The 24,369-nt window shown below is 39.3% G+C and overlaps 1 protein-coding gene across 5 annotated transcripts in view; it reads right to left on the bottom strand.

The window, feature by feature from the left end:
- The window catches only part of LOC133048877 (antiviral innate immune response receptor RIG-I-like), an 81,308-nt gene that overhangs the window by 35,262 nt on the left and 21,677 nt on the right, over nt 1-24,369 (bottom strand). For 4 of the 5 annotated variants that reach the window (XM_061132748.1, XM_061132749.1, XM_061132750.1 and 1 more), the window contains exons 1-9: nt 19,001-19,262; nt 12,841-12,975; nt 9,730-9,911; nt 8,613-8,760; nt 7,456-7,575; nt 5,622-5,723; nt 5,143-5,296; nt 4,138-4,396; nt 1,822-1,984 (exon numbers count right to left, since the gene is read on the bottom strand). In XM_061132748.1, coding sequence (XP_060988731.1) covers nt 1,822-1,984; nt 4,138-4,396; nt 5,143-5,296; nt 5,622-5,723; nt 7,456-7,575; nt 8,613-8,760; nt 9,730-9,911; nt 12,841-12,975; nt 19,001-19,106 — 1,369 coding nt within the window. In that variant the 5' untranslated portion in view covers nt 19,107-19,262. Of the gene's footprint in view, nt 1-1,821; nt 1,985-4,137; nt 4,397-5,142; nt 5,297-5,621; nt 5,724-7,455; nt 7,576-8,612; nt 8,761-9,729; nt 9,912-12,840; nt 12,976-19,000; nt 19,263-24,369 lie in introns of those variants that run through there. The other variant, XM_061132752.1, reaches the window with a different exon arrangement.

Here is a 24,369-nt window from a genome sequence, read left to right as displayed (position 1 = left end):
GGATCTTCCCGGGCCAGGGATTGAACCCGTGTCTCCTGCATTGGCAGGCGGATTCTTTACCACTGAGTCACCGGGGAAGCCCTCAGGCAAATTTTAGATTCTAGCTTTCCACATGCGTATCTGGTGAAAGAGGTCAGAATCAAGAGGCCTGGGAGCTGGGAGTCCTCAGTCACACTTCAGACTCTGCAATCAAAAGCTCTGGGGCCTTTGGCGAGCGCCTCTACATTCCTGGGACTGTTTTCTCCCCTCAAAATTGCCCCGCTGCTGCTTTTTCGTCACCAAGTCATGTCCAACTCATTCATGACCCCACGGACTGTAGCCCTCCAGGCTCCTCTATTCATGGGATATCCCAGGCAAGGATCCTGGAGGGGACTGCCATTTCCTTTCCCTAATTCAACTTGTTACTCGGGCTTTCCTGTTAACTCAATACAGAGTTCCTGCTCTGAATAGGCTGATATCCATCTTGTTTCTGCAAATACCATATTTTAAGCCCTGTCTCTGTTCTTTGATCTTCTCCCTTCCCACCCAGTCCCCAGGGGTGTTCACAATGTTCCAAATATTCATTTTTGCAGTATCCACAGAACATGCTGTGTTCTGGTGATAGCTGAAAAGAACATGCTCTGTGCTCCAGAGAAGGCTGTCTTCTTAGGAGAGAAAGATACACAAGCCAGGTGACCAGGCAGAGAGCTGTGACACGGTATGTGCAAAGTGCCATGGACCACGGGAGGCTTCTCTCATTCTTCCCGGGGCAGCAATGTCGTCGGATAAATAGGGGAAGAGGCAGGGAGGAGGGAGCACAGTCATATGCAAAGGCTGGGATGGAAAAGCTTAGAGAGAGAATACACATGCCTCCTCCATCTGAGGAGCCCAGAGAAATGCAACTTGGTTGGGTTTGTGGGAGGTAAAAGGAGATGAAGATCAGAGCATGGGAAAGACCAGATGATAAAGAAATTTGTGCCTGTCCAACTCTTTGCAACTCTTTTGGACTGTAGCCCACCAGGCTCCTCTGCCCAAGGGATTTTTCAGGCAAGAATACTGGAGTGGGTTGCCATTTCCTTCTCCCGGGGATCTTCCTGACCCGGGGACCAAACATGCATCTTCTGTGTCTCCTGCATTGGCAGGCAGAGTTTTTTTTTTTTTTTTTGCTCCTGAGCCATCGAGGAAGCCCAAAGAAATTTGTATTCGACATCAAAAGTTGTAGGTTGAGTACCTCGTCTAAATTCCTTATAGCCAGCGCCCTGACTGTCTTAAGTGTGTTTGTTCTGCCTTGTACTCATCTGGTCGTATGCTATTTAGAGAGCAAGGGGTGAAGTCATATGTATCTTCTGTACCCTCTCTCCCTTGCTGGGTTACTATAGCATTGATATTCAAGAAATATCAATCTTTGTTAGTCAATCTTGGTAATCAAATCATATTCTGATCTTTTGAGGAAAGACAGGATGAGTTCAGATACTTTCACTTCAACCAAAATTCCAGACACATATTCAAATAATGGATAGGAACCCAGTATCATCCTCAGGCACAGAAGGCGGGAAGGACCGAGCCACGTACATGCTAAGGTGTTCTCAGCACCTCTCTCACTGCCAGTACCTTAGTTACGTTTTATGAAAATGAACAGTAAGAATGATTGCTTTCTACAGGCCACTCCTGAGCTTCACTGGGGAGAGAAGCTGGAAATATGATTATTCTCCAAGTTTGCAGTTAAATATTTTCCTCTAAGCAGAGAAAGGGTAAAAATTCAGTGTTCATCTACATGACCCTGAACTAAGAATAGCAGAGGGTAACAAAGTCCCAAAGGGCTTGTGACTGGATCCCACTTACACTTCTGGGGCTTATAAACAACCTCCTCCAGTTCCTCCAAGTTGTCTCTGACAGTTGCTACCACTGATGTGTCGAGAGAAGCACACACTTTGCAGATATATTCTGTAGCTTCGGCTGTATTTTTGGCATCTCCAACGCCAACTGAGGCAGTCAGCCCAATGACCTGTGAGGAGCATTCCAAATTGTCAGATGTCTGGGAAATAGCAAGATGTTTCCACAATCCCTCATGTAACTCTTTCCTGCTAAAGTAGGGTTTTTATTTTTAAAACTAATTTCAGATAAAGAACAAAAACATTACTTTTTTTTTCTGACATTCTCTACGACATCAAAAATGGAAAGGTCCCCATTAGGTGAAGCACTGAGTAGATGCAGGAGCCACTGCCCAGCAGCTGAACACAGATCAGCACAGAAGCCCAGAGAAGGAACCCTTTCCGGCAGGACTTCTCTGTCTTTACCCTCGTTTGCCCCGTGACACACGCAACAATACACTGAAGAGGGCAACGACTAAAATCAGACATGCTCCCATTGCAGTCTCAGCCGTGTCACATGGCTGGGTGTCTTGGACAAAAGTCTTCATCTCTCTGTAAAGCTGGAAAACTTTAGCCATTTAAACTGGAAGTTGTGTGACATAGAGAACGGACTTGTGGTTGCCGAGGGAGAGAGCAGTGGGGGCGGGCTGGACGGGAGTTTGGGATTAGCAGATGCAAACTATTATATGTAGGATGGATAAACAGCAATGTCCTACTGTGTACACAGGGAACGATATTCAATATCCTGTGATAAACCATAATGGAAAAGAACATGAAAAGAATGTATATATATATATACATATATATATATATAATGGAATTGCTTTGCTGCACAGCAGAAATTAATACAATACAAATTAATATTATAAATCAAACAGGCTTCAATTTTTAAAAAATGACAGCTTCAACTTTTAAAAAGTGATTAACTTCAATTTTTAAAAAAATGGTAGCTGGGTGAGTTCAATAAGATGACATTTGTAAAGAATTTAGTTTAATGGTCTTCTAAATACTTATTTCTTCCTCTAATAGTCACTCAAATTGAATGACTGAATGAATCATTCAAATAAACAAGGAATCTAGTTAACTATCAATTTTATTCTAAAAAACTGAAAGAGTGTGATTTCTACTAAATTGTCTGAATTTTGGGCACCATACTGGATTTCTTCTCACCCGTGCTTCCTAAATGGTTAATTGTTAAGCCTAGAGAATGCAACACGAATGTGAGGCAGGTGAACCAGAGGCATGGTTTCCAACCTCATTCGGCCTCAGTAACACCAGGCCGTCCATCTGTGCTCCTCTCAGTTGTGTCTCCCGTTTCAAATTTTCTCAACGCTCCTGAGCGCCCACCTCCATTCTCATCTTGATTTTTCTCAGTGAACCATCTCTCTTTCCTTCATTCAAGAGAAAACGCCAGGGATTCCATACCCTTCCTGCCCCCATCTATAAACCATTCTCTGTGTTGACTCCTCTCAGCCCCTCCCCTCTGATGACACCAAAAACAGCGTCCCGTCTGCTCTCCTGTACTAACCCATCTGCTCATCCCACACCCTCTGGTCTCTCCTGGCATCCTGTTCTGTCAGTCATTCCCTCTCTCCCATCCTGCCCCTCTGGTGGCTATCCACAACTTCATACTCTGCACTCAGGCAGTATTAAGAACGTCATGATTCTTGGGGATTCCCTGGCAGTCCAGTGGTTAGGACTCAGCATATCCACTGCTGTGGCCTGGGTTCGATCCCTGGTTGGGGAACTAAGGTCCCCGTAAGCTATACAGCACAGCCACAAAGAAACAAAAACAAAAAACTTAAGCTTCTCGAGCCCCTATGCACTTTCGTATCCCTGTGGCTCTAGACACACAGTAGCCTTTACTGAAAACCATCCAGCTATTTTCCTTGTAAACTATTGCTAGTTTTTACCTATCCTATCTTCTATTCGGTCTCGCTTTACTTTCATAGCACATTTAAGATCGTTTTGATCTCTTTTCTGTACAACTCCATTGTGTGTTATTACCATAAATTATGACATAATTCTCACATATTTGGCTCCCCACAAAACTTAAGCTGCTTGAAGGCAAGGACTATCTTTTTATATTTGTGACCCAGTGCCTAGCACAGGGCATGACACATGGAGGTACCTAATACATATTTGTTAAGTGAATAAATGAATGAATCAATCAAAATTAACCTAAAGAGTTGTACAGTATGCAAGGATCTAAGAAGGACATCCTCGATATGGCCACAAGGGTAAGTAAATAGGATTTAGAAAGAAATCCATCTGACTTTGGACATACCTGGGGCAGTGAGTCTGAAGATCCTCCCAGTTTCTGATCTAGATAATTAAACATGATCATATTATATGGATGGTGTTTATTGGTGTTGTGGCATTCATCAAATATCATCAAAGTAAAGATGGAGAGTGATGGAACAGTCCCGTTTTTAAGGCTGTTCACAAGAATCTGTGGTGTTAAAACGATGATGTCATTGTTCTCAATAATCTGTTCCACAGAGACATTGTCAGCTGTCGCTCCAGAAATGCCTGCAACTTTGTACCTGGAAGATGACAGAAATGTCCTATTAGTAGCCATGATATGAATAAGGAACCACAAAGATCAGAATGTCAATTAAATTCTCCCTAAGTCCAAAAGGAATGGATTTGCAGAAAAGGTAAGTGCTTAGAGCAAAGCCTGACACATAGTAAAGTGAAAAAAGTGAAAGTGTTAGTCGTGTCAGACTCTGCTACCCGTGGACTGTAGCCTGCCAGACTCCTCCGTCCATGAGATTCCCCAGGCAAGAATGGGGAGTGGGTAGCCATTCCCTTCTCCAGGGGATCGTCTCGACCCAGGGATCGAACTAGGATCTCCTGCATTGTCGGTAGATTCTTTACTGTCTCTGACATATAGTAAGTGATCAATAAATGTAATCTAGGAAGAATTGCTAGTATTAATAGAATATATTCCACGTGACACCTGCAGATACAGAGGACCAACCATAATTCTTTCAAGCCACCATGAAAGAAAATAGAAAAGAGTAATATTAAATAAATTATAAAATAATTTAAAAAGTTAAATGTGCCATTTAAATATAAAATTTATCTTAAGTCATTTACTCACTCTACAAGAGCTAATCAAAGGAGTTTAGGATTTCAGGTGTATCCATGAAGGAGTTATATCTAAATTATAAAAAAGCTTAATCTACTCTAAGTTTTTTGAATCATGGTTTTCCAAAAGCAAAACAAAGCAGAAAACACATCGGTTACATGACCTAGAGAAAAAGGAGCTGGACCAACTCATACTTACCCAAGTCTTTCAAAATGTTTTGAGAAGACAGATTTCTGCTGTTCATATACTGGGAGTTGAACAGCAAAAAAGACAACTTTCCCCTTTCGTCCTTGCGGAAATTTCTTAAGATGATGTTCACATATAAGAAGTGAAACAAAGGTTTTTCCACAACCTTTTAACATATAAAGAGAAAGACAACAGACAAGTAAACAGATGATGGGGGTGGGTTAACAACTGAAGAACTTTCACTCTGACTCAAACACCAAGCTGCTTTCTAGGTAACATGCACTCGCACATGGCCAGGGACTGCAGGAAGCTAAAAGAAAGCATTTTCTCTACTTCCTCCTGTCCCTGAAAACAGGAGACTACATGAATAGAATGGTTTTTTTCAAAAGATAAATGGAACAAGGAGACAATTGAAACTTGTCTACTTGGTCCCAGTGAAAAAAAGGAAGCGAACAGAGAAATAAACTATTTCAGTAATTGCATCTGCTTACCAGTAGGAGCACATATTATTGTGTTCTTTCCCTTCTGAGCAGGTAAAGCAAGCTCTAGTTGGTAATTTCTTGGTTTCAATGGGCTATAAGTAGGAGGCACTCCTGTAATACAACAGAAACTAAGTTAGCAAATAGTGACCACTCTGAGGAATCAAGTCAACACTATCTTCCAAAGGACAAGAAATATGACTCTAGCAAGAAACACCTCATTTAAGAAAGTTTAGAATTCTTATTTCTAATTAACCATTCCAGCTTCTGATTTGAAATACAGAATTCTCCCTCAACAGCAAAGTACCAATGGCAGGAAGGAAAAAAGGAAAGAAAAAAAAAAAAACCACAAAGATTTCTTTCTGAAATCATCATGGAAGCCTAATCAGGAGAAACTAAAGCAAGAAAGGCCTGCTGCTGCTGCTAAGTCACTTCAGTCGTGTCTGACTCTGTGCGACCCCATAGACGGCAGCCCACCAGGCTCCACTGTCCCTGGGATTCTCCAGGCAAGAATACTAGAGTGGGTTGCCATTTCCTTCTCCAATGCATGAAAGTGAAAAATGAAAGTGAAGTTGCTCAGTCGAATACAGGGCAAAACAGATCGCCATGGGTTAAAGGAAATGCTGTGAGACAAAACAACAACAAATCCTTCTAAGATCTTTGAAAAACACCAAACTGAATTACCAAACTCCAAACTAATCTCTTACCAACAAGCAACCATGCTTTATAATTCCGCAGGCTCTCACATGATATTCTCTCTTAACAGAATCAGAAGTTTCAAAAAAAAAATCAGAGGTATCTCACTAACAGGTAAGCGTACAGAATGTTAAAAGCTAGAAAGACCTTGGAAATCATCTATTGAGTCTAACCTACCTATTTTAAGGTAAATGGAAATTTCTAAATGGTTAACTGAGTTTGCTAAGGATCTTTACCTGTCAGAAAACTTAAAGCAATTGACATTCACTGATTTTATTCTGGAGTGACAAAAATATGTATCATTTTGTTGCAGAAACAGTCCATCATTTCTCACCTTTTGTTCTTATCCTCAAATCACATCCTTCTTCCAACACTTCTTTATTGATCCTATTTTTTTTCTCTGATGCCCTTTTATAAATAATGCTTTACTTAATTTATTATGCTGTATTCTGGTCTCCTCATCAAAATATGCTTCTAGAAACATGAAGTGGGCTTTATAGGGACACAGTTAACTCATAGTGCCTTTGTGTGAATTAGAGAAAGGACTCTCTTTTGGAGGATATAGCCCCTCACTGCACTGCGCTGGCAAACAATGCAGGCTGGATCTCACCCCAGCTCAACCTCTAGGGCCCACACATTTGTACAGTGCACACACTTATCAACATGCATTGCAGCCCCGGGATCTTTTTTTTTTTCATTTATTTTTATTAGTTGGAGGCTAATTACTTTACAATATTGTAGTGGTTTTTGTCATACATTGACATGAATCAGCCATGGAAACTGAACAAGTGATTCACAAAGAGCAGAAGTATTTCTTTAGAAAGCAGGGCTGATTTCAGATGTCACAGGCATTGAGCTTCTGGGAGGACTCTATTTGCATTTTCAATGTAGACATGCACATCCTTAGTGATAAAAAAAAGACCAAAAAGAAGAAGGGGAAAAAAAGGAAGAAGCTGGCAAGTGCTATGGAAGGGAGAGAATGGTACTTCTAGTTGTAGGGAAAAATTTCTGTTTTAACACATATTCTCTTTTCGTTCTGATTTTTCCTTAAAAACCTTTTCATTAGGCTATGACTTTTGGCACTGCAAGACATGACCCTACACAAAATACCTCAAGAACATCATTACAGAGAACGAACAATGCTGAGTACCTGAAGGACAGGAATTCTGGCTAAGATTCTGGTTTTCTGGTTCTTCTTTGTAGACAATCTGTACGTCCAAAGTTTTCATTTCATCATCCTCAAGATCTTTCACTTGAATATTTTCTGCACCTTTATGAAAACAAAACACATCTTATAATCTCTATCTGATTATGATCCTGATGGTGAAAGTCCTACAAAGAGGTCATAAAATTTTAAACTTCCATTATGATATCTCATAATCTTTCCCTCTACCTTTTAAAACAACTAAACAAATCTTTTTGAATTTGAAATCTCGATTTTAAGCTTGAACTCCAAAGTTGGTTAGGACTTTATTATTCACAGTGTGGAAGACAGACCAGAAACTTCTTTAGGAGCTTGTTGGAAATGCAAACACTTGAGCCCCAACTGAATCAGAAGCTTCATTTTAACAAGATCCCTAGGTGATCCACAACCACACCAAAGACAAGCCCTATTAGCAGAAACACGCTTGTCTTCCATTCCTGACCCGACCCAAGACACCAGATGTGTATTTAGACAGATAATTTCTGAAACAATTATAATCTTAAAGAAGACTCTGAAAGGCTAAGACCAGACCTCAGATGGTTTACCAAACTCAGCCTTTAAAATAATGCTCCGAGAAGATGTTATTAACTTCAGGAAGCCAAGTGATAGCTCAGCCACTTAATCAAAACAGACTCTTCCTTTTAATCTTGTTCTAGTTCAGTTCCAGATGGATTCTAGGCAAGAGAACCACCAGATAGTGTCTCAGATGATTCTGTTCTGAAAAGGCAGTGAGTTGTGGAGTTTGAACCTTTAACTCTAGAATTTTCAAGCTATTTCTCTCATCATCTAAACCCAGAGAGTGAGCTCAGACTCTGCCTTTCCCCCAAATACTCTGGGCAGATAGGCTAATTCTGGATGAAAGGGTTTGTCCTGATCCATTTTCAGGGGATATATACAACCCAACTAATTCTGTAGACAAAAAACCACCTACCTCCCAGAACTCAACTTCACACTGGCCTCTCACTAGAGATATAGCTAAGAGTATTTGAAGGGGAAAATGTTTCTGACAGTGAGTGAAAAGCAGGTAGGAATGTAAGAAGCTCCAAGCAGAACTATGAAGAAGGGCCTCTTTTCAGACCCTCACACCCTTCCGAATATCCTACCTTTCTCTACCATCCACAGTTCGCTGAACTTGCTCTCTTCTTTCTCCAATGCAAGTTTCAAAGTTTTGGGCCAGTTCTCCTTGTCTGATCTGAGAAGGCATTCAACCATTTTCTCTGCACCTGCCATCAGCCCCTTGTTGGAACTTATCTAAGGAAGACAATTGCAATGGACTGATCATGTGTTTCAAAAGTTTTCATCTTATGAGTTTTTACTGAAGAAACATCAATTCAAATACTATCAAATTTAAAATCATTGTATACTCTGGTTCACTAGGTCTCTTTCGTGACTGTTCTTGCCCCCATGCAACTTGATCTTTTAAGACACACTTCCCTTTATCCTTGTCCTCTTACACATGATATCACCATGTCAAGCCATGTGTTCTTACCTCCTCTGAGATATTATTGTATTAACATCAGCTATAACAGGAAAACAAACTATTTCACACCTATTCAAAATACGGGTATACTGGAATAGGCATATTTGGAAGTATATAACAAAATATTAATGAATAGTTTTTTCTCGATAGTGAGACTTACATGGTTCTTATTATTAATCATGATAATTAAAATTCACTGAGCAATTACTATTATGTGCCAGAGGTATGTAAGCACTTTACATATATTATCTCATTCAAAGCCTATAAAAATACCTTACTTATTAGTAAGTACCTTATTAGGCACCATTATTATTCCCATTTTATACAGGAAACAGAGACTTAGAGAAACTAAATGTGCCCAAGATCATACCACTAGTAAGTGGCTGAGCTTGGATTAACAAAATTGGTTTGTGTCCAGAGACTGAATACTTAACCACTGGAGTCCACAACCTTTTTTCTTTTTATTTGCTAAACTGTTTGATTTTATTTAAATTTGTAGAAAACATTATTCACAAAAGTAATAAAGTAATTTTAACTGAAAATAGGGCAAACCTGAAAAGACACAAATTGATTACTCAGATCACAAATAAAAGTATCCTTCTAGGTAATTATGCCTTAGATTTGAGGACTTTAGTGGATTTTAATGATCTTACTCAGCTCTAAAATAACATAGGAAACAGAAGACATTCCTCATGGTCGAATTTTCCCCCAAATTCAATATTTAATATTAATTAAAATACCTGAATAATTTCTTCACATTCCTGATTAATTAAACATCCAGATATTTCAGGAAGGATATCTTCTGGATTGATTGTGGTTTTAAATTCTGGTTGTAAACGCTTTAAAAGTAATCTATACTCCTCCAATTTTTCAATTTTTTGGAAATCCCAACTTTCAATGGCTTCATAAAGTCCAGAATAACCTGCAAAGTAGGAAAAAAATAGGGCTCTTAGGACACCAACTAAAAAAATATGTTGAGATTAAGATCATAGAAATCACTTTTGAATGTATCATGAGAGAACTGAAAGCAACTGTAAATCACTTCCATTATTTATGATCTTACAAAAAGAAAATTCAATATTCATTTTAGGCACCCCACATTTCAGGTGGGGCTAGTGGTAAGAACCCTGGGTTCGATCCCTGGGTCAGAAAGATACCCTGGAGAAGGGAATGGCTATCCACTGCAATATTCTTGCCTGGAGAATCCCATGGACAGAGAAGCCTGGTGGGCTACAGTCCATGGGTTGCAAAGAGTTGGACACAACGGAGTGATTAACACTTTCACTGAGAATAAATTTGAAGTCTTATATGTGGTCTTAGTAAGACATCTTCCTTCCAAGGTACCCCATGGACTTCACCTACAATCTCTGATTTGCCTTTCAATTGAGTCAAACCATCATGCTAAGTATCTTAGTGCAAAGCAGTAAAAAGGGCAAAAAGAAATATGAATGTCAATTCCTGCCCCTCAGGGCCTTACCGCCTACATTATTCCAAGGAAAGAATAGTAAGTACAATGGGAAATTTGAGTGAAAAAATTATTTCCAACTAGAATTATCCAGGAATGCTTGGCTCTAAGTTTCTCTTCAGAGAACCACCAGGCTTGTCTGACTATAAGGCCCACACTCTTTTCACTGGGCTATAAAGACCATATCAGCACATATGAAGCTATTACCCAGCTTAATACCTGGAATATTCCAGTACCTTTGTGGGTGTGTGTCTCCTCTCTCTCACTCTTCTATCTTCCTTCAAAGATACCACTATCCGGTATTTGATTTATCACTCTTGATTTCTTTGAATAGTTGTGTGGTATATGCTCAATTCTCTAAAGAATACATGTTTAGTTCAAGCTTGCTTGAAATGTTTTAATTATATTCTTCACTAAATGCAATTTTCTCTGCCATTTAAAAAAGTTTAATATTACACTTCTAAGCTTCACCTGTGCTGTCATCTGTAGCTATGTTCATACATCTCCATTGCAGGATAATCAACTTGTGTGAATATCACAAAATGTATTTATCCATTCTCTTCCTGAAGGATCTGGGGTTGCTTCTAGCTTTGTTTCTTTGCTTGCTTGTTTTTGGCATTACCAACTGGTTATAGTATGAACATTCTTTGTAAGTGTATTCTGGAATATATGTGTTAAGAATTTTTCTGGGCATATACTTAATAGTGAAACTGCTGGATAGAAGGAGAGCTGTAACTATAGGAGCTGATGCCGATTGTTTTTCAAAACAGTTGTAGCACTGTAACACCCCCTATGGTCATCCTTAAGATTTCCCATTATTAAAAATCCTCAAGCCTTCCCACTGTTGGACTTCCTAGATTTTGCTATTATGTTTCTAAGTTACAACTTCCTAATTGCTAACTGGGCTGAGAATCTTTTCTCATGTTTATTAACCTTTTATGCTTCTTATTCTTTGAAGAGTCAGTTCACATTTTTTGCCCTGTAAATATTTTCTTTTTCTTTTCTAATTGATTTTAAGCCTTTTAAAAATATCATGGATACTAATTCTTTGGTGATAATGTAGTTTGAAAACATCCTCTCCAGTTTGTCACTTGTTTTTTCACTTTCTGTATAGTTTTTTTTTGATAAACAGATACTGTTAATTTTAACGTCCTCAAATTTATCAATCTAGGTTAATGTTTTAATGTTTTATCTCATAAATCCAGTCATACCCTAAGGTCAGAAAAATGCTCTTCTGTATACTAATCTAAAATAGTTAAACTTCTGCTATCATGAACCAAGTCTTGAATTCTTTTGACTTACTGTCTCTGTGCAAGTGTAAGTATGTACATGGAATGAGGTAAGGAAGACAAGTTTATTTGTATCCACATGGATATGAAAGTTAGGGTTTGCCTGGTTTTTAACATTATCCCATTTTAAATAGCCCACTGCAATGTATCAAAAAGTCCCTCCTTTCTGAATAATCTTCTTTTCCCGGTGATCTCCAGTACATCAGAGTTCCATAAATATATGAGTCTGATTGAAGGCTCGCCATTCTGTCTCATTGGTCAGTTGTTCAATACCAGGGCCAGCATCATACTGTATCAATGCCTATGACTTTTAATAGATCTTGATATCTAAAAAAGGAACCCCCAACCTACTGAATTCTTCTTTAGAAGTGCACTGACTATTCTTGGGTCATAATTCTTCCACATACAGTTTAGAATCTGCTTGTCAAGTTCATAAAGAAGAATGCGGGATTTTTGCTTAGAATTGTACTGAATGTATCACTCAATGCAGGGAGCACTGACGCTTTTACGGTCCTCCTCTCTATGTGCACAGGTATATGTCTCCGCTTAGCTTGGACTTTTTTTTTTCTCAGCTTTGCTGCACAGCTTGCAGGATCTCAGTTCCCCAACCAGGGACTGAATCCAGGCCATGGCAGTGAAACAGTTCTAACCATTCGACCACCAAGGAATTCCCTAGAATTTCTTTACATTTTTTCAAAAATCTTTTATCATTTTCTCTATTCAGACTCCACACATCTTTGGCTAGATGTATTGCTAAATATATTGTAACTTTTGTTACTATTAGAACTGGTATTTCATTTTGGATTACATTTGCCATTTTTCCCAGTGGGTGGAAATACAACTATTTTTGTATACTGATCTTATATCCAATAAACTTGCTACACTGTCCCATTAGTTATAATAACCTCTCTGTAGATTCCTTGGAAATTTCAAGTAGGCAGTTATAGCATCTGCCTGAAAATAGTCTTTACATTGCTTCAGATTAAGAGACATAAACTAAATGTGGATACTTATAAACTAATAGAATTTCACCTTTACAGAATGTTTACACAGTCAAGTACTATACTCTGATTTGTGAGTAAAAAGAATGAACTAACCTGCTTGGTGAAGGGCATCCAGAAAGCCGCGGAACCAGCCTTCCTCCTGGAGCTCCAATAGGATCTGGAGGAAAAGTGAAGCAGCCTCCATGGGCCCCTTGTTGTTCTTCTCGGCCTGAATATGCTGCACCACATCTACAAACAGAGGCAAGAGGGACTCATCAAACTGCAGAACCGCTAATCATTGGAGGGAAGACCGCTAATCATTGCAAGAGTTGTTAGATCTTCTCCAACGGGGCTGGGGATTCACAGCAATGGAAGGACCTGCAGGAACGCAGCAAGTTCTCTGTCTTGGTCAATCATACCCATTCTTCACTACCCCCTACCCCTACCCCCAGCCTCTCTGGAAACTTCTCCTATCTGTTGCGGAAGTCCAGACACATGCTGGAGGGCAGTCCTTAAGAAAAGGAGTTTCTTAAAGATGTCTGCAAGAGTCTCCCCTTAACAAGTGAGAAGTCAAGGTAGCAACAGGTTAGGTAGAAAAACCATGGCTTCTTCTAACATTTGAATGTTTCTTATTCAAAAGTCTGAATTAATCGCAGGACTAAAGGGGCATGAGGATAGGACCACTCCTGTTATCAGTGACAATTATAGCGGACACAGCAACCAGCAAATCTGGAAAACTCAGCAGTGGCCACAGGACTGGAAAAGGTCAGTATTCATTCCAATCCCTAAGATAGGCAATGCCAAAGAATGCTCAAACTTCCACAAAATTGCACTCATCTCACACGCTAGTGAAGCAATGTTCAAAATTCTCTAAGCCAGGCTTCAACAGTACATGAACTGTGAACTTCCAGATGTTCAAGCTAGATTTAGAAAAGGCAGAAGGAAAAAAGAAAATAAAAGGCAGAGGAACCAGAGATCAAATGGCCAACATCCATTGGATCATCAAAAAAGCAAGAGAGTTCCAGAAAAACATCTATTTCTGTTTTATTGACTATGCCAAAGCCTTTGACTTCGTGCATCACAACAAACTGTGGAAAATTCTGAAAGAGATGGGAATACCAGACCACCTTATCTGCCTCTTGAGACATCTGTATGCAGGTCAGGAAGCAACAGATAGAACTGGACATGTAACAACAGACTGGTTCCAAATCAGGAAAGGAGTATGTCAAGGCTGTATATTGTCACCCTGCTTATTTAACTTCTATGCAGAGTACATCATGAGAAACACTGGGCTGGATGAAGCACAAGCTGGAATCAAGACTGCCGGGAGAAATATTAATAACCTCAGATATGCAGATGACACCACCCTTATGGCAGAAAGCGAAGAACAAAAGAGCCTCTTGATGAAAGTGAAAGAGGAAAGTGAAAAAGTTGGCTTAAAGCTCAACATTCAGAAAACTAAGATCATGGCATTGGTCCCATCACCTCATGGCAAACAGATGGGGAAACAGTGACTTTATTTTTTGGGCTCCAGAATCATTGTGGATGGTGACTGCAGCCATCCACAATTAAAAGACACTTACTTCTTGGAAGAAAAGTTATGACCAACCTAGAGAGCACATTAAAAAGCAGAGACATTACTTTGCCAACAAAGGTCCGTCTAGCCGTCTAGCCAAAGCTATGGTTTTTCCAGTAGTCATGTATGGATGTAAAAGTTGGACTATAAAGAAAGCTGAGCACCACAAAGAACTGATGCTTTTGAATTGTGGTGTTGGAGAAGACTCTTGAGAGTCCCTTGGACTGCAAGGAGATCCAACCAGTCAATCCTAAAGGAAATCAGTACTGAATATTCATTGGAAGGACTGATGCTGAAGCTGAAGCTCCAGTACTTTGGCCACCTGATGCAAAGAACTGATTCATCTGAAAAGACCCTGAAGCTGGGAAAGATTGAAGACAGGAGGAAAAGGGGACAACAGAGGATGAGATGGTTGGATGGCATCACCAACACGATGGACATGAGTTTGAGTAAGCTCCAGGAGTTGGTGATGGACAGGGAAGCCTGGCATGCTGCAGTCCATGGGGTTGCAAACAGTCGGACACGACTGAGTGACTGAACTGAACTGAACTGAACAGCAACCAGAGTTAGAATAAACAGAGGTCCTTTCTTGGTCCTTTTTCCAGGCTTTTGCTAAGACATGTGAAAAACTTAGTAAACAGAAATCACAATGGAGCCAGGAGACCAGAAGGGGGCGCTCTCATGCCCTGTGCCCATAGCAGAGCCCAAGAGGAAGAAGTCAGACTTTCCTGGCAAGGACTGAATGGAGGAAAAGCCACTGACTGTTTACTACAGCTCCTCCCAGCCTCCTTTTCTCCTCTATAGAAGTGTTCTTCCTTTGCCCCGCATGTGGGACCTGCATGTGGCTGCCATGATTGGACATCCCAGACTGCAGTTCTCTGATGATCCTGAAAAAGTCTGTCTTTGCTGGAGAAACATCTGGCAGTCTATTTATTTCAGGTCAACAGGTGGTAGGAAATATGGTAGAAAAGAAAAGGCAGAAGGAGCTAAAGAAAACACAGTGAGGCCAGGTAACAGACAACTATCCACCAACCAGCTGGTGGTCTTACTCATTTTGCACAATAACTCCATGTTTGGGCTGATAACCAAACCATTACCTTCGTATGACGTGACATTTGATAATTTTCCCCACTGTCGAAGCAAAGCGAAGTCAGTTGCTCCGACTCTTTGAGACCCCATGGACCGTAGCCTACCACGCTCCTCCATCCATGGGATTTTCCAGGCAAGAGTACTGGAGTGGGTTGCCATTTCCTTCTCCAGAGGATCTTCCCGACCCAGGGATTGAACCCAGGTCTCCTGCATTGTAAGCAGATGCTCTACCATCTGAGCCACAAGGGAAGTCCTATTGTCAGTGGGATGTAATTCTAAGGGAGTAATTCCAATTGTCTGGCAGGTTAACCTCTGTATTCTCAGAGTTTAGAAGACCTAGTACTCAATGTACACTTAACAAAGGTATGCTGAATGAATGTAAGAAGACAGGAAGGAACGCCTCCCTTTTCTGCCAAGGTCTATGCAACAATAAAACAAACCCTTTTAAAGTATAAAATTCAGTGGCTTTTAGAGCTGTAAATCCATTACCACTGTATAATTTTACTGCCTTTTTATTACTGTAGAAAGAAATCTTATACCCATTAGCAGTCATTCCCCACTTCCCGTGTGGTAACTATGGATTTGCCTATTTTGGACATTTCATATGAATGGGATCATAGAGTATGTGGTCCTCATGGCTGGGTTCTTTCACTTAGCATAATGTTTTCAAGGTTCATCCATGTTGTAATCATGGATCATATTTAATCCTTTTCCCTGCTGAATAATAATCCAGTGTATGGATACACCAGTTTTGTCTATCTATTCATCAGTTAATGGGCATTTAGGTTTCTACATTTTTTCTTGTATGAACAGTAATGCTATAAGCGTTCATGTACAAGTTTTTGTGTGGACATATATATTCATTTCTCTTAAGTACATATACAGCTAGGCACAAGATTGCTGAGTCTTAAGGTCACATTCTGAAGCCTGGGGTTAGGATTTAACCAAAAGAGCTGAGAAAACAAGATGGGGGAGGGACAGATAATTTAATCAGTGTAACAGAAAACAGGAAAAGTGGGGTGGAAAGCAAATAGTTGATGTGGTAAAATACAAAGAAATGAACAGGAAAGATATAAACCAACTACATGAAAACAGCTGCCTATGGGGCAGGACTTGAAGTAAAAACTCTAGGGTATTGTTAACATTCAAAAATAAGATAATATTATACACAGTATTTTTAAGCTTGCTTTTAAAAAATTATTTATTTCTGACTGCACTGGGCCCTCATTGCTGCATGGGCGGCTCTCTAATTGCAGAGAGCAGGGGCTACTCTCTAGTTGTGTGGAGGCCTCTCACTGCAGTGGCTTCTTTTGTTGGAGCACAGTCTAGGCACACAGGCTTCAGTGGTTGCAGCAGGAGGCTCAGTAGTTGTGGCTCTCGGGCTCTAGAGCACAGGCTCAATAGCTGTGGCCCACGGGCTTAGCTGCTCCGCGGCACGTGGGATCTTCCCGGATCAGGGACTGAATCCATGTCTCCTGCACTGGCAGGCAATTCTTTACCACGGAGCTACCAGAGAAGCCCTCAAGCTCACTTTTTAAACTTACCTTTTGGGGTTTTTTTTGTTTTGTTTTATGAGGGGTTTATTGTCTTTTTTTTTTTTTTAAGGTTTATTCAGAGAGATACATACTTCACAGAAACTTTTGGTATTTTTATTGTGATGTATTATAACTATAAATTAAAGTTAATATATATTAAAAAATAATCCCACCTATGCACTCCCATAAGCACACTATGGTTTTCCATCAACACAGTCATCACACTTTTATTATCTATTGTTCAGTTACCTGACTTCACATATGTACTCTAATCTCAGAGTAGAACCATTCTTATCGATCCTTCATTTCCTAAAAGGATGCTTCCTATTAACTATTATGTGTAGTAGTATGTGTTAATGCTAGCCAATGCTAGCCTCAGGCCTGACACACACCTTAACTGGTGCTAAGTTGCTGGTTATTAAATCAGTATACTAATACATGAAAGAAGGGGATTCCTATCATTGTTAGTGTTTGACTTTTTGGAGCATTTCTAGAAGAGACAGATGTCTTGCATGGCTTACATTCTTCAAGGGCCCCAACTACTCTGTGGCCATTAGGATGTTATTTTGTTACTTGTCTCTGAGCATAGCAACAAAGTAGGAGTCCTTTGTGTTGGTGGTATTCTTTCACTCCTCACTCCACAACCTGTGCTTTGCTTTTTCAGAGCAATTAGCACTCAAGTTACCTGTCAGCTTTAATACAGTTTCCAAAAACTGACTCACATCAGGAAAGTTATGTAGGCGTTTGGAGCAGACTCCCTCTTTCACCTCACTCTTTCCAGGCAGCCCCTCCCTTCTCTTCTCCCCAAGGCTCTGCTTACCCCTGGCACAAAGTACCTCAATACAAATCTGTGAAATGGCCATTATCCATCATCATGGGACTCAAATGCTGTGCGGAAACACCTGAATTGAAGCCTAAAGCCGTTCACTCCAGTGAGTCTTGCTCCTCTCATAATTTGAAAAGATACATGCACCCCAGTATTTATTACAGCACTATTTACAGTAGCCAAGACATGGAGGCAACCTAGATCTCCAATGACAGAGGAATGGATTAAAAAGATATGGGACATATATACAATGGAATATTACTCAGCCATAAAAAAGAATGACATAATGCCATTTGCAGCAACATGGATATACCTAGGGATTATCATACTAAGTGAACTCAGACAGAGGAAGACAAATATCATATCACTTATATGTGGAATCTTAAAAATGATACAAATGAACTTGTTTACAAAACAGAAACAGACTCACAGACCATGAAAACAAACTTATGGTTCCCAAAGGGGAGAGGTGGGGGAGAGCTAAATTAAGAGTCTTGGATTAGCATATACACACTACTATATACAAAACAGGTAATCTATGGAGCACCCACTGGATAGTGCCTAGAACTCTACTCAATATTCTGTGATAAGCTATATGAGAAAAGAATCTGAAAAAGAATGGTATAGGTATATCTGAATGGCATCGGTGGTATATATAGGTATAACTGAATCACTTTGCTGTACATGAAACTAATGCAACATTGTAAATCAACTATAACCAATATAAAATAAAAATCAAATTTATAAAAGTTTCCAGTTATCTGCTGATAAGATCAAGATCTGGCAGAGTGAGTCTCAACTTCTTCCGGAGTACAGCACTTTCTTATCATTTGTGTACTTCGGTCCTCACCTGTCTCCACCAACCCCTTGGACTTTAAAGTATTTTAAGGAAGGGCTTGTATCTTATTCTGAATCTCTGATGTCAGCGCAAAGACCAACACAGTAGACGGACACAACTATTAGTAGAAATAAATGAAACGAACAGCGACATGTTTCCCCAGCTTTAAGTCTAAACGAATGTGCAGCTCTAAGCAAGTCGTTTCACTTCGCTGGGACTCAGTTTCCCTATCTTGGCCTCCAAGGGCTTCTCAAACTCTTGACAATCCCCAGTCTAAAATATTGCGAAGATCTTGCCACAAACCCGGCGTTTACTGTATTGATTTAAAGACCGGGATGGGGGTGGAAGGGGAATAAGAAAGAAGTCCTGAACTGTTTTCTTGCCCCAAGGGACAAGCGGCAACCACTCACCGTCCCTAAACCAGGGAGTCATGTAGCTCAGGATGTAGGTAGGGTCCAGGATCTTCCTGACATAGCCGCGGAAGGCGTGCAAATTCCGCCGCTGTTCGGCCGTCATTCCGGCGGCTCAGCTCCCCGCGCCCACCTGCCTCGCCTGCGCTCCGCTCGGCTGCGCTCGGCTCAGCTGCGCTCCGAGAAAACACAGCTGTGAGGCGCGAGAAATTTTCCCAAGTGAGCACCCAGCGCGGAGGCGGAGCTGCAGGGGAACCCGGGCTGCGGAGGAAAAATCGAAACTGCAACTAGCGGTGGGGGCGGGACGTCCAGGCTCCCTGCGCGGTTTCCTTTCCTCTCGGGCTCGCGGATCCCGAGGGACCCAAGGGGATCCCCGCGAGTTGCTCTTGGTGTTCACGTCATCTTAGACTTTCTGTTTTGCTTTTAGGGCCGTAAAGTTTAGATACGATAAAATGCATAGGTGTTAATTTATAATTCCGTGAGTTTGGGGAAATGTATGCGGGTGTAACCACTTTGCCCAGGTTGTCTGGGTCCTGTGGTCTAGTGTCTTAACTTTACAGGAGACTGTCACCTGTCTGCCAAAGTGGCCATCCCGTGGTGCCTTCCCGCCTGGAGTGTGAGAGCTTCAGGTGATGCAAGTCCAGGAAATACACACGTTCGTCAGTCTGTTGTTCGCTTGTTTGGTTTGGGCTTTTGCCTGGTATGAAATAGTGCACTGTTGTCAAATATATGTAGTCCAAATATCCTCTCCCAGTCTGTCTTACATCATTCTCTTTAAGGTGTCTTTTGAGCATAAATTTATTTTGGTGAAACCTAAATAAATTTAAATAAATAAATAAATAAATTTACCAGTTTTTTCGTTGATTATTGCCTTTTGTGTCCTCTTTGGTGAATCTTTGCCTACTCCGAGGTCAGAAAGATATTCTTTGTTTTCTTTTAGGGTCTTTGTGTTTTCAGCTTTTACCTTTAGGTTATGGGCATCTCAAATTAATTTTGTTGTGGTATGAGGCAGAGGTCAAGCTTTCACTTTTTCCATACTTGTACTTGTTTCACACAAACTATTTCATCGAAAACTTTTCCCTTTTAATAGCCTTGGCACCTTTGTCAAAAAACCAACTGACTGTGTACTATATCTGATTTTATTCTGTTCCACTTATCTATTTGTTTATACTGCTTTATTTCTCTTTGTAAAGACTACGCTGGGACTTACCTGGTGGTCCAGTGGCTAAAACTTTTGCTCCCAGTGCAGAGGGCCTTGGTGTGATCCCTTGTGGGGAACTAGATCCCACATGTTGGAACTGAAGATCCTGTGTGCCACAACTGAAGCCTGGTACAACCAAATCAATTAAAAAATACTAAGGAAAAAAAAGTACATTGACCGTTCTGGGATCTTTGGATTTTGCCATGAAATTTTCTTGCCCGGAGAATCTCATGGACAGAGGAGCCTCTTGGCTCTAGGGTCGCAAAGCGTCAGACACCTCTGAGTGACTTTCACTGTCATGAACTATGCAGTTTGCCAATTCCTATTTTTAAAAAAGCATATTGGGGTTTTGATCAGAACTACATCAAACCTACAGGTGAACTTGAGGAGAAATGACATTTTTAACAGTAGTGAACCTTCAAATTCATGATGTAAGTTTTCATTTACCTGGGTCTTTAATTTCCCTCAGCATTATTTTATAGTTTTATAGTTTTACAAGTACAGATCTTCTACATCTCTATTAGATTTATTCTTAACTATTTTACATTCTTTGATGCTTCTGTAAATTGAATTGTTTTTAAAGTGTCATTTTCAAACTTTTTGTTGCTGGTATATAGAATTTATTAATTCACTTGTATTATGCAATTCACTAATTCACTTATTAGCTCTAGAGAGTTACTGTTCTGTAGAGTTCTCAAAAATTTCTATGCAAACAGTCATGCCATTTGGGAATACATGGGTTTTATTTCTTCTTTTCCAATCCTTATGCCTTTTATTTTGCTTCTTTCCCATATGGCACCTCCTATGGCTTCAGAAGAAAGCTGAATAAAACTGGTGCGAGTTGACACACTTATCTTATTACTAATCTCAGCAGGGAAACAATCAATGTTCACTTTAATCACAAACTCTGTAACAGAGAAGAACAAATCTGACTCCATACTGAATCCATTCCTTTAGCTCTAACATGTGTGGTCTGTTGCCTGTGCTTGGTCACGCTGACTCTGCACCAAGGGTTCCTCAAATTCAAAAGAATGCTGCCTTCAGGCTGAAATATACAGGATAGTCCATTCTCAGGACTCTGATCTTTAGAGGTGTAACACTTTTCCATTCATAGAGAGATAAAAATTTGAAAGCAGAGCATAACATTTGTCTTGTCGGAGGTTTGTAGGAACATCATGCCAGACCTAGGTCAACGGCAGTAAGAACAAAGGATTCCAGTGCCAAGAAGTTTGCAACAACCAGCCACACCGCTTTCCCTTTTAATATAAAAGAAGGCTCAGTTCTAACTTTTGAAAGATGGTTCCTTAGGACACTAGTCCACCATCTTCTTGGTCTGTTGGCTTTCCAAACAAAGTCATTATTCCCTGCCCCAGCAGCTTGTCTTTGAATTTACTGGCCAGTCATACAGTGAGTGGTACGAGCTTGGACTCAGTAAACAGGTTGGCTATTGGTTTTTCCTAGATGCCCTTTATCAGATTGATGTTTTCTTCATTTCTGCTTTGCTCAGAGTTTTTTGTTTTTGTTTTTTTAAATCATGAATAGGTGTCAAATTTCTCAACTTTTTAATATCTATTGAGGGGATCATATATTATGTTAATATACTGAATTTCATTTATTGATTTTTTAATATTAAATCAACCTAAAACTCTCAGGATAAATCACATTTGATCATGAAGTAGCACCCTTTTAAAAATATATTTCTGGATTCAGTTTGCTAATATTTTGTAGCTATGGTCATACATTTTCTTGTAATGTTAAGGTTATACTGACCTTATAAAACAAAAGTTTGTGTAAGACAGGTATTGTTCCTTCCTTAAATATTTAACAAAATACACCAGTGAAGCCACTTGGGACTGGAGTTTTGTTTGAAGATTCTTATTATTATTAATTTATTTTTTATTGAAGGATAATTGCTTTACAGAATTCTGTTTTCTGTCAAACCTCAACATGAATCAGCCATAGGTACACATATATGCCCTCCCTTTTGAACCTCTCTCCCATCTCCCACCCCTCTAGATTGATACATGAAGATTCTTCATAACAGTTCAATTTCTTTACTAGCTATAAGGCTATTCTAATTTTTTGTTGTTGTTGTTTAATTGTTAAGTTGTGTCTGACTCTTTTGCAACCCCATGGACTGAAGTCCACCAGAATCTTCTGTCTATGGGATTTTCCAGGCAAGAATACTATAGTGGGTTGCCATTTTTTTCTCCAAGGGATCTTCCAGACCCAAGGATCGAACACTCATCTCCGGCATTGGCAGGCAGATTCTTTACCACTGAGCCACCTGGGAAGCCCTAATTTTTTATCTGACGTCAAATCAGTTTTGGTTAAGTTGTGCTTATTAAGGAATTTGGCCATTTCCTCTAAATCATTAAATTTGTTGATATAAAGCTATTCATGATATTCTTTATTATCTTTTTACCTTAAAAAAATCAGTCTTGTAGAATCTAAAATATGACACAAATGAACTTATCTACAAAACAGAAACAGATTCACAGACATAGAGAACAAAGACTCGTGGTTGCCAAGAAGGAGTGGGGTTGGGGAGAAATGAACTGAGAGTTTGGGGGTAGCAGATGCAAACTATTATATATATGATGAATAAACAACAAGGTCCTACTGTATAGCACTGGGAACTATATTCAATATCCTGTAATAAATGATAATGGAAAGGAATGTAAAAAAGAATATATATATAACTGAATCACTTTGCTGTATAGCAGAAATTAACACACTGTGAATCAAATATACATCAATTTAAAAAAAAAATCAGTCTTGCCAGGAATTTACCAACTCTGTTTTTTCAAAAACCAACTTTGGCTTTGATAGCTTCATTGTTATTCTATTTTCTGTTTCATTGATTTGTGCTCTAATCATTATTTTCTCCAACATCCACTGGGTTTAATTTGCTCTTCTTTTACTAGTTTGGTAAGTTAGAAGTTTAAATCACAATTTTATACATTTTTCTTTCCTAATAAAAGCCATTTAAGGCTATAAATTTTCCTTTCCTCAGCTGAGTTTTAACATCCCATCAGTTTGATAGGTTGTGTTTTCAACATCATTCCATTTGAAATAGTTTCTAATATCCCTGTGATTTCTTTAACCTGTGAGTTAACTAGAAGTATGCTGCTTATTTTTCAAATATTGGGAATTTCCTAAATAGCTTGATGTTATTGACTTCTGATTTCAAACTGTTGTGATCCAAAAGCATATGTTGTAGGATCTCAATCTTTTGGAATCTATTGGAATTTGCTTTATGACCCAGCATATAGACTATCTTGATATACCTTTCAGATATACTTAAGAAGAATGTGTATTCTGTAGTTCTTGAGTATAATATTTGATAAATTTCAATTATGTCACGTTGGTTTATGAGTGTGGTTCTAGTCTCCTGTATCTTTAGTATTCATAGTTTTGTTTACTTGTTGTATCAAGGACTGAGAGGGGTGTTAAAATCTCCAGTTATGATTACTGGTTTGTCCATGTGTCCCTTTTGTTCTATCAATTTTTGCTTCATAAATTTTGTAGCTCTGTTATTAGATGTGTACACATTTAGGATTGTTGTTTTCCTGATAAATTATGTCTTTATGAAATGTCTTTTTGTCTGTGTTGATACTTGTTATATCAAAGTCTACTTCATGTGTTATTACAGAACCTATAACAGCTTTCTTATGCTTACTGTTTGCATGGTATATAATTTTCCATCCTATTATTTTCAACTTCTTTGTTAATATGTACAGTGTACCTTTAGTATACAGTTTATAGTTAGGTGTTCCTTTTTTATCCAGTCTGACAATCTCTGCCTTTTAATTGGAACATTAAATCTATTTATATTTAGTCATTTTATGGGTTTAAAACTGCAGATTAGCTGTTTGTTGCATCTGATTTTGTCAGCTGTAATTATTTTCTTTTTAGTTTTGTCTGTGTGTGGGCATCTTTAACTTATATCTGTCTACTTATAGTTAATATACCACATCAAGTAAAAATATAAGATCCTTGCAACCATGTAATTCCATCCATCCCAGCCCATCATTTTGCTATTGTCCTAATTTTTACTTTTTTATGCATTATAAACCACATAATACAATGCTATAAGCTTTACTGTAAAAAGTCAGCTGTCTTTTAAATAAGAAAATTATTTTCTTTTCTATTTCCCATTTACCAT

This window comes from Dama dama, chromosome 29, assembly GCF_033118175.1.
Source record: "Dama dama isolate Ldn47 chromosome 29, ASM3311817v1, whole genome shotgun sequence".
NCBI lineage: Eukaryota > Metazoa > Chordata > Mammalia > Artiodactyla > Cervidae > Dama > Dama dama.
This window is presented reverse-complemented; position numbering and strand designations above follow the sequence as displayed.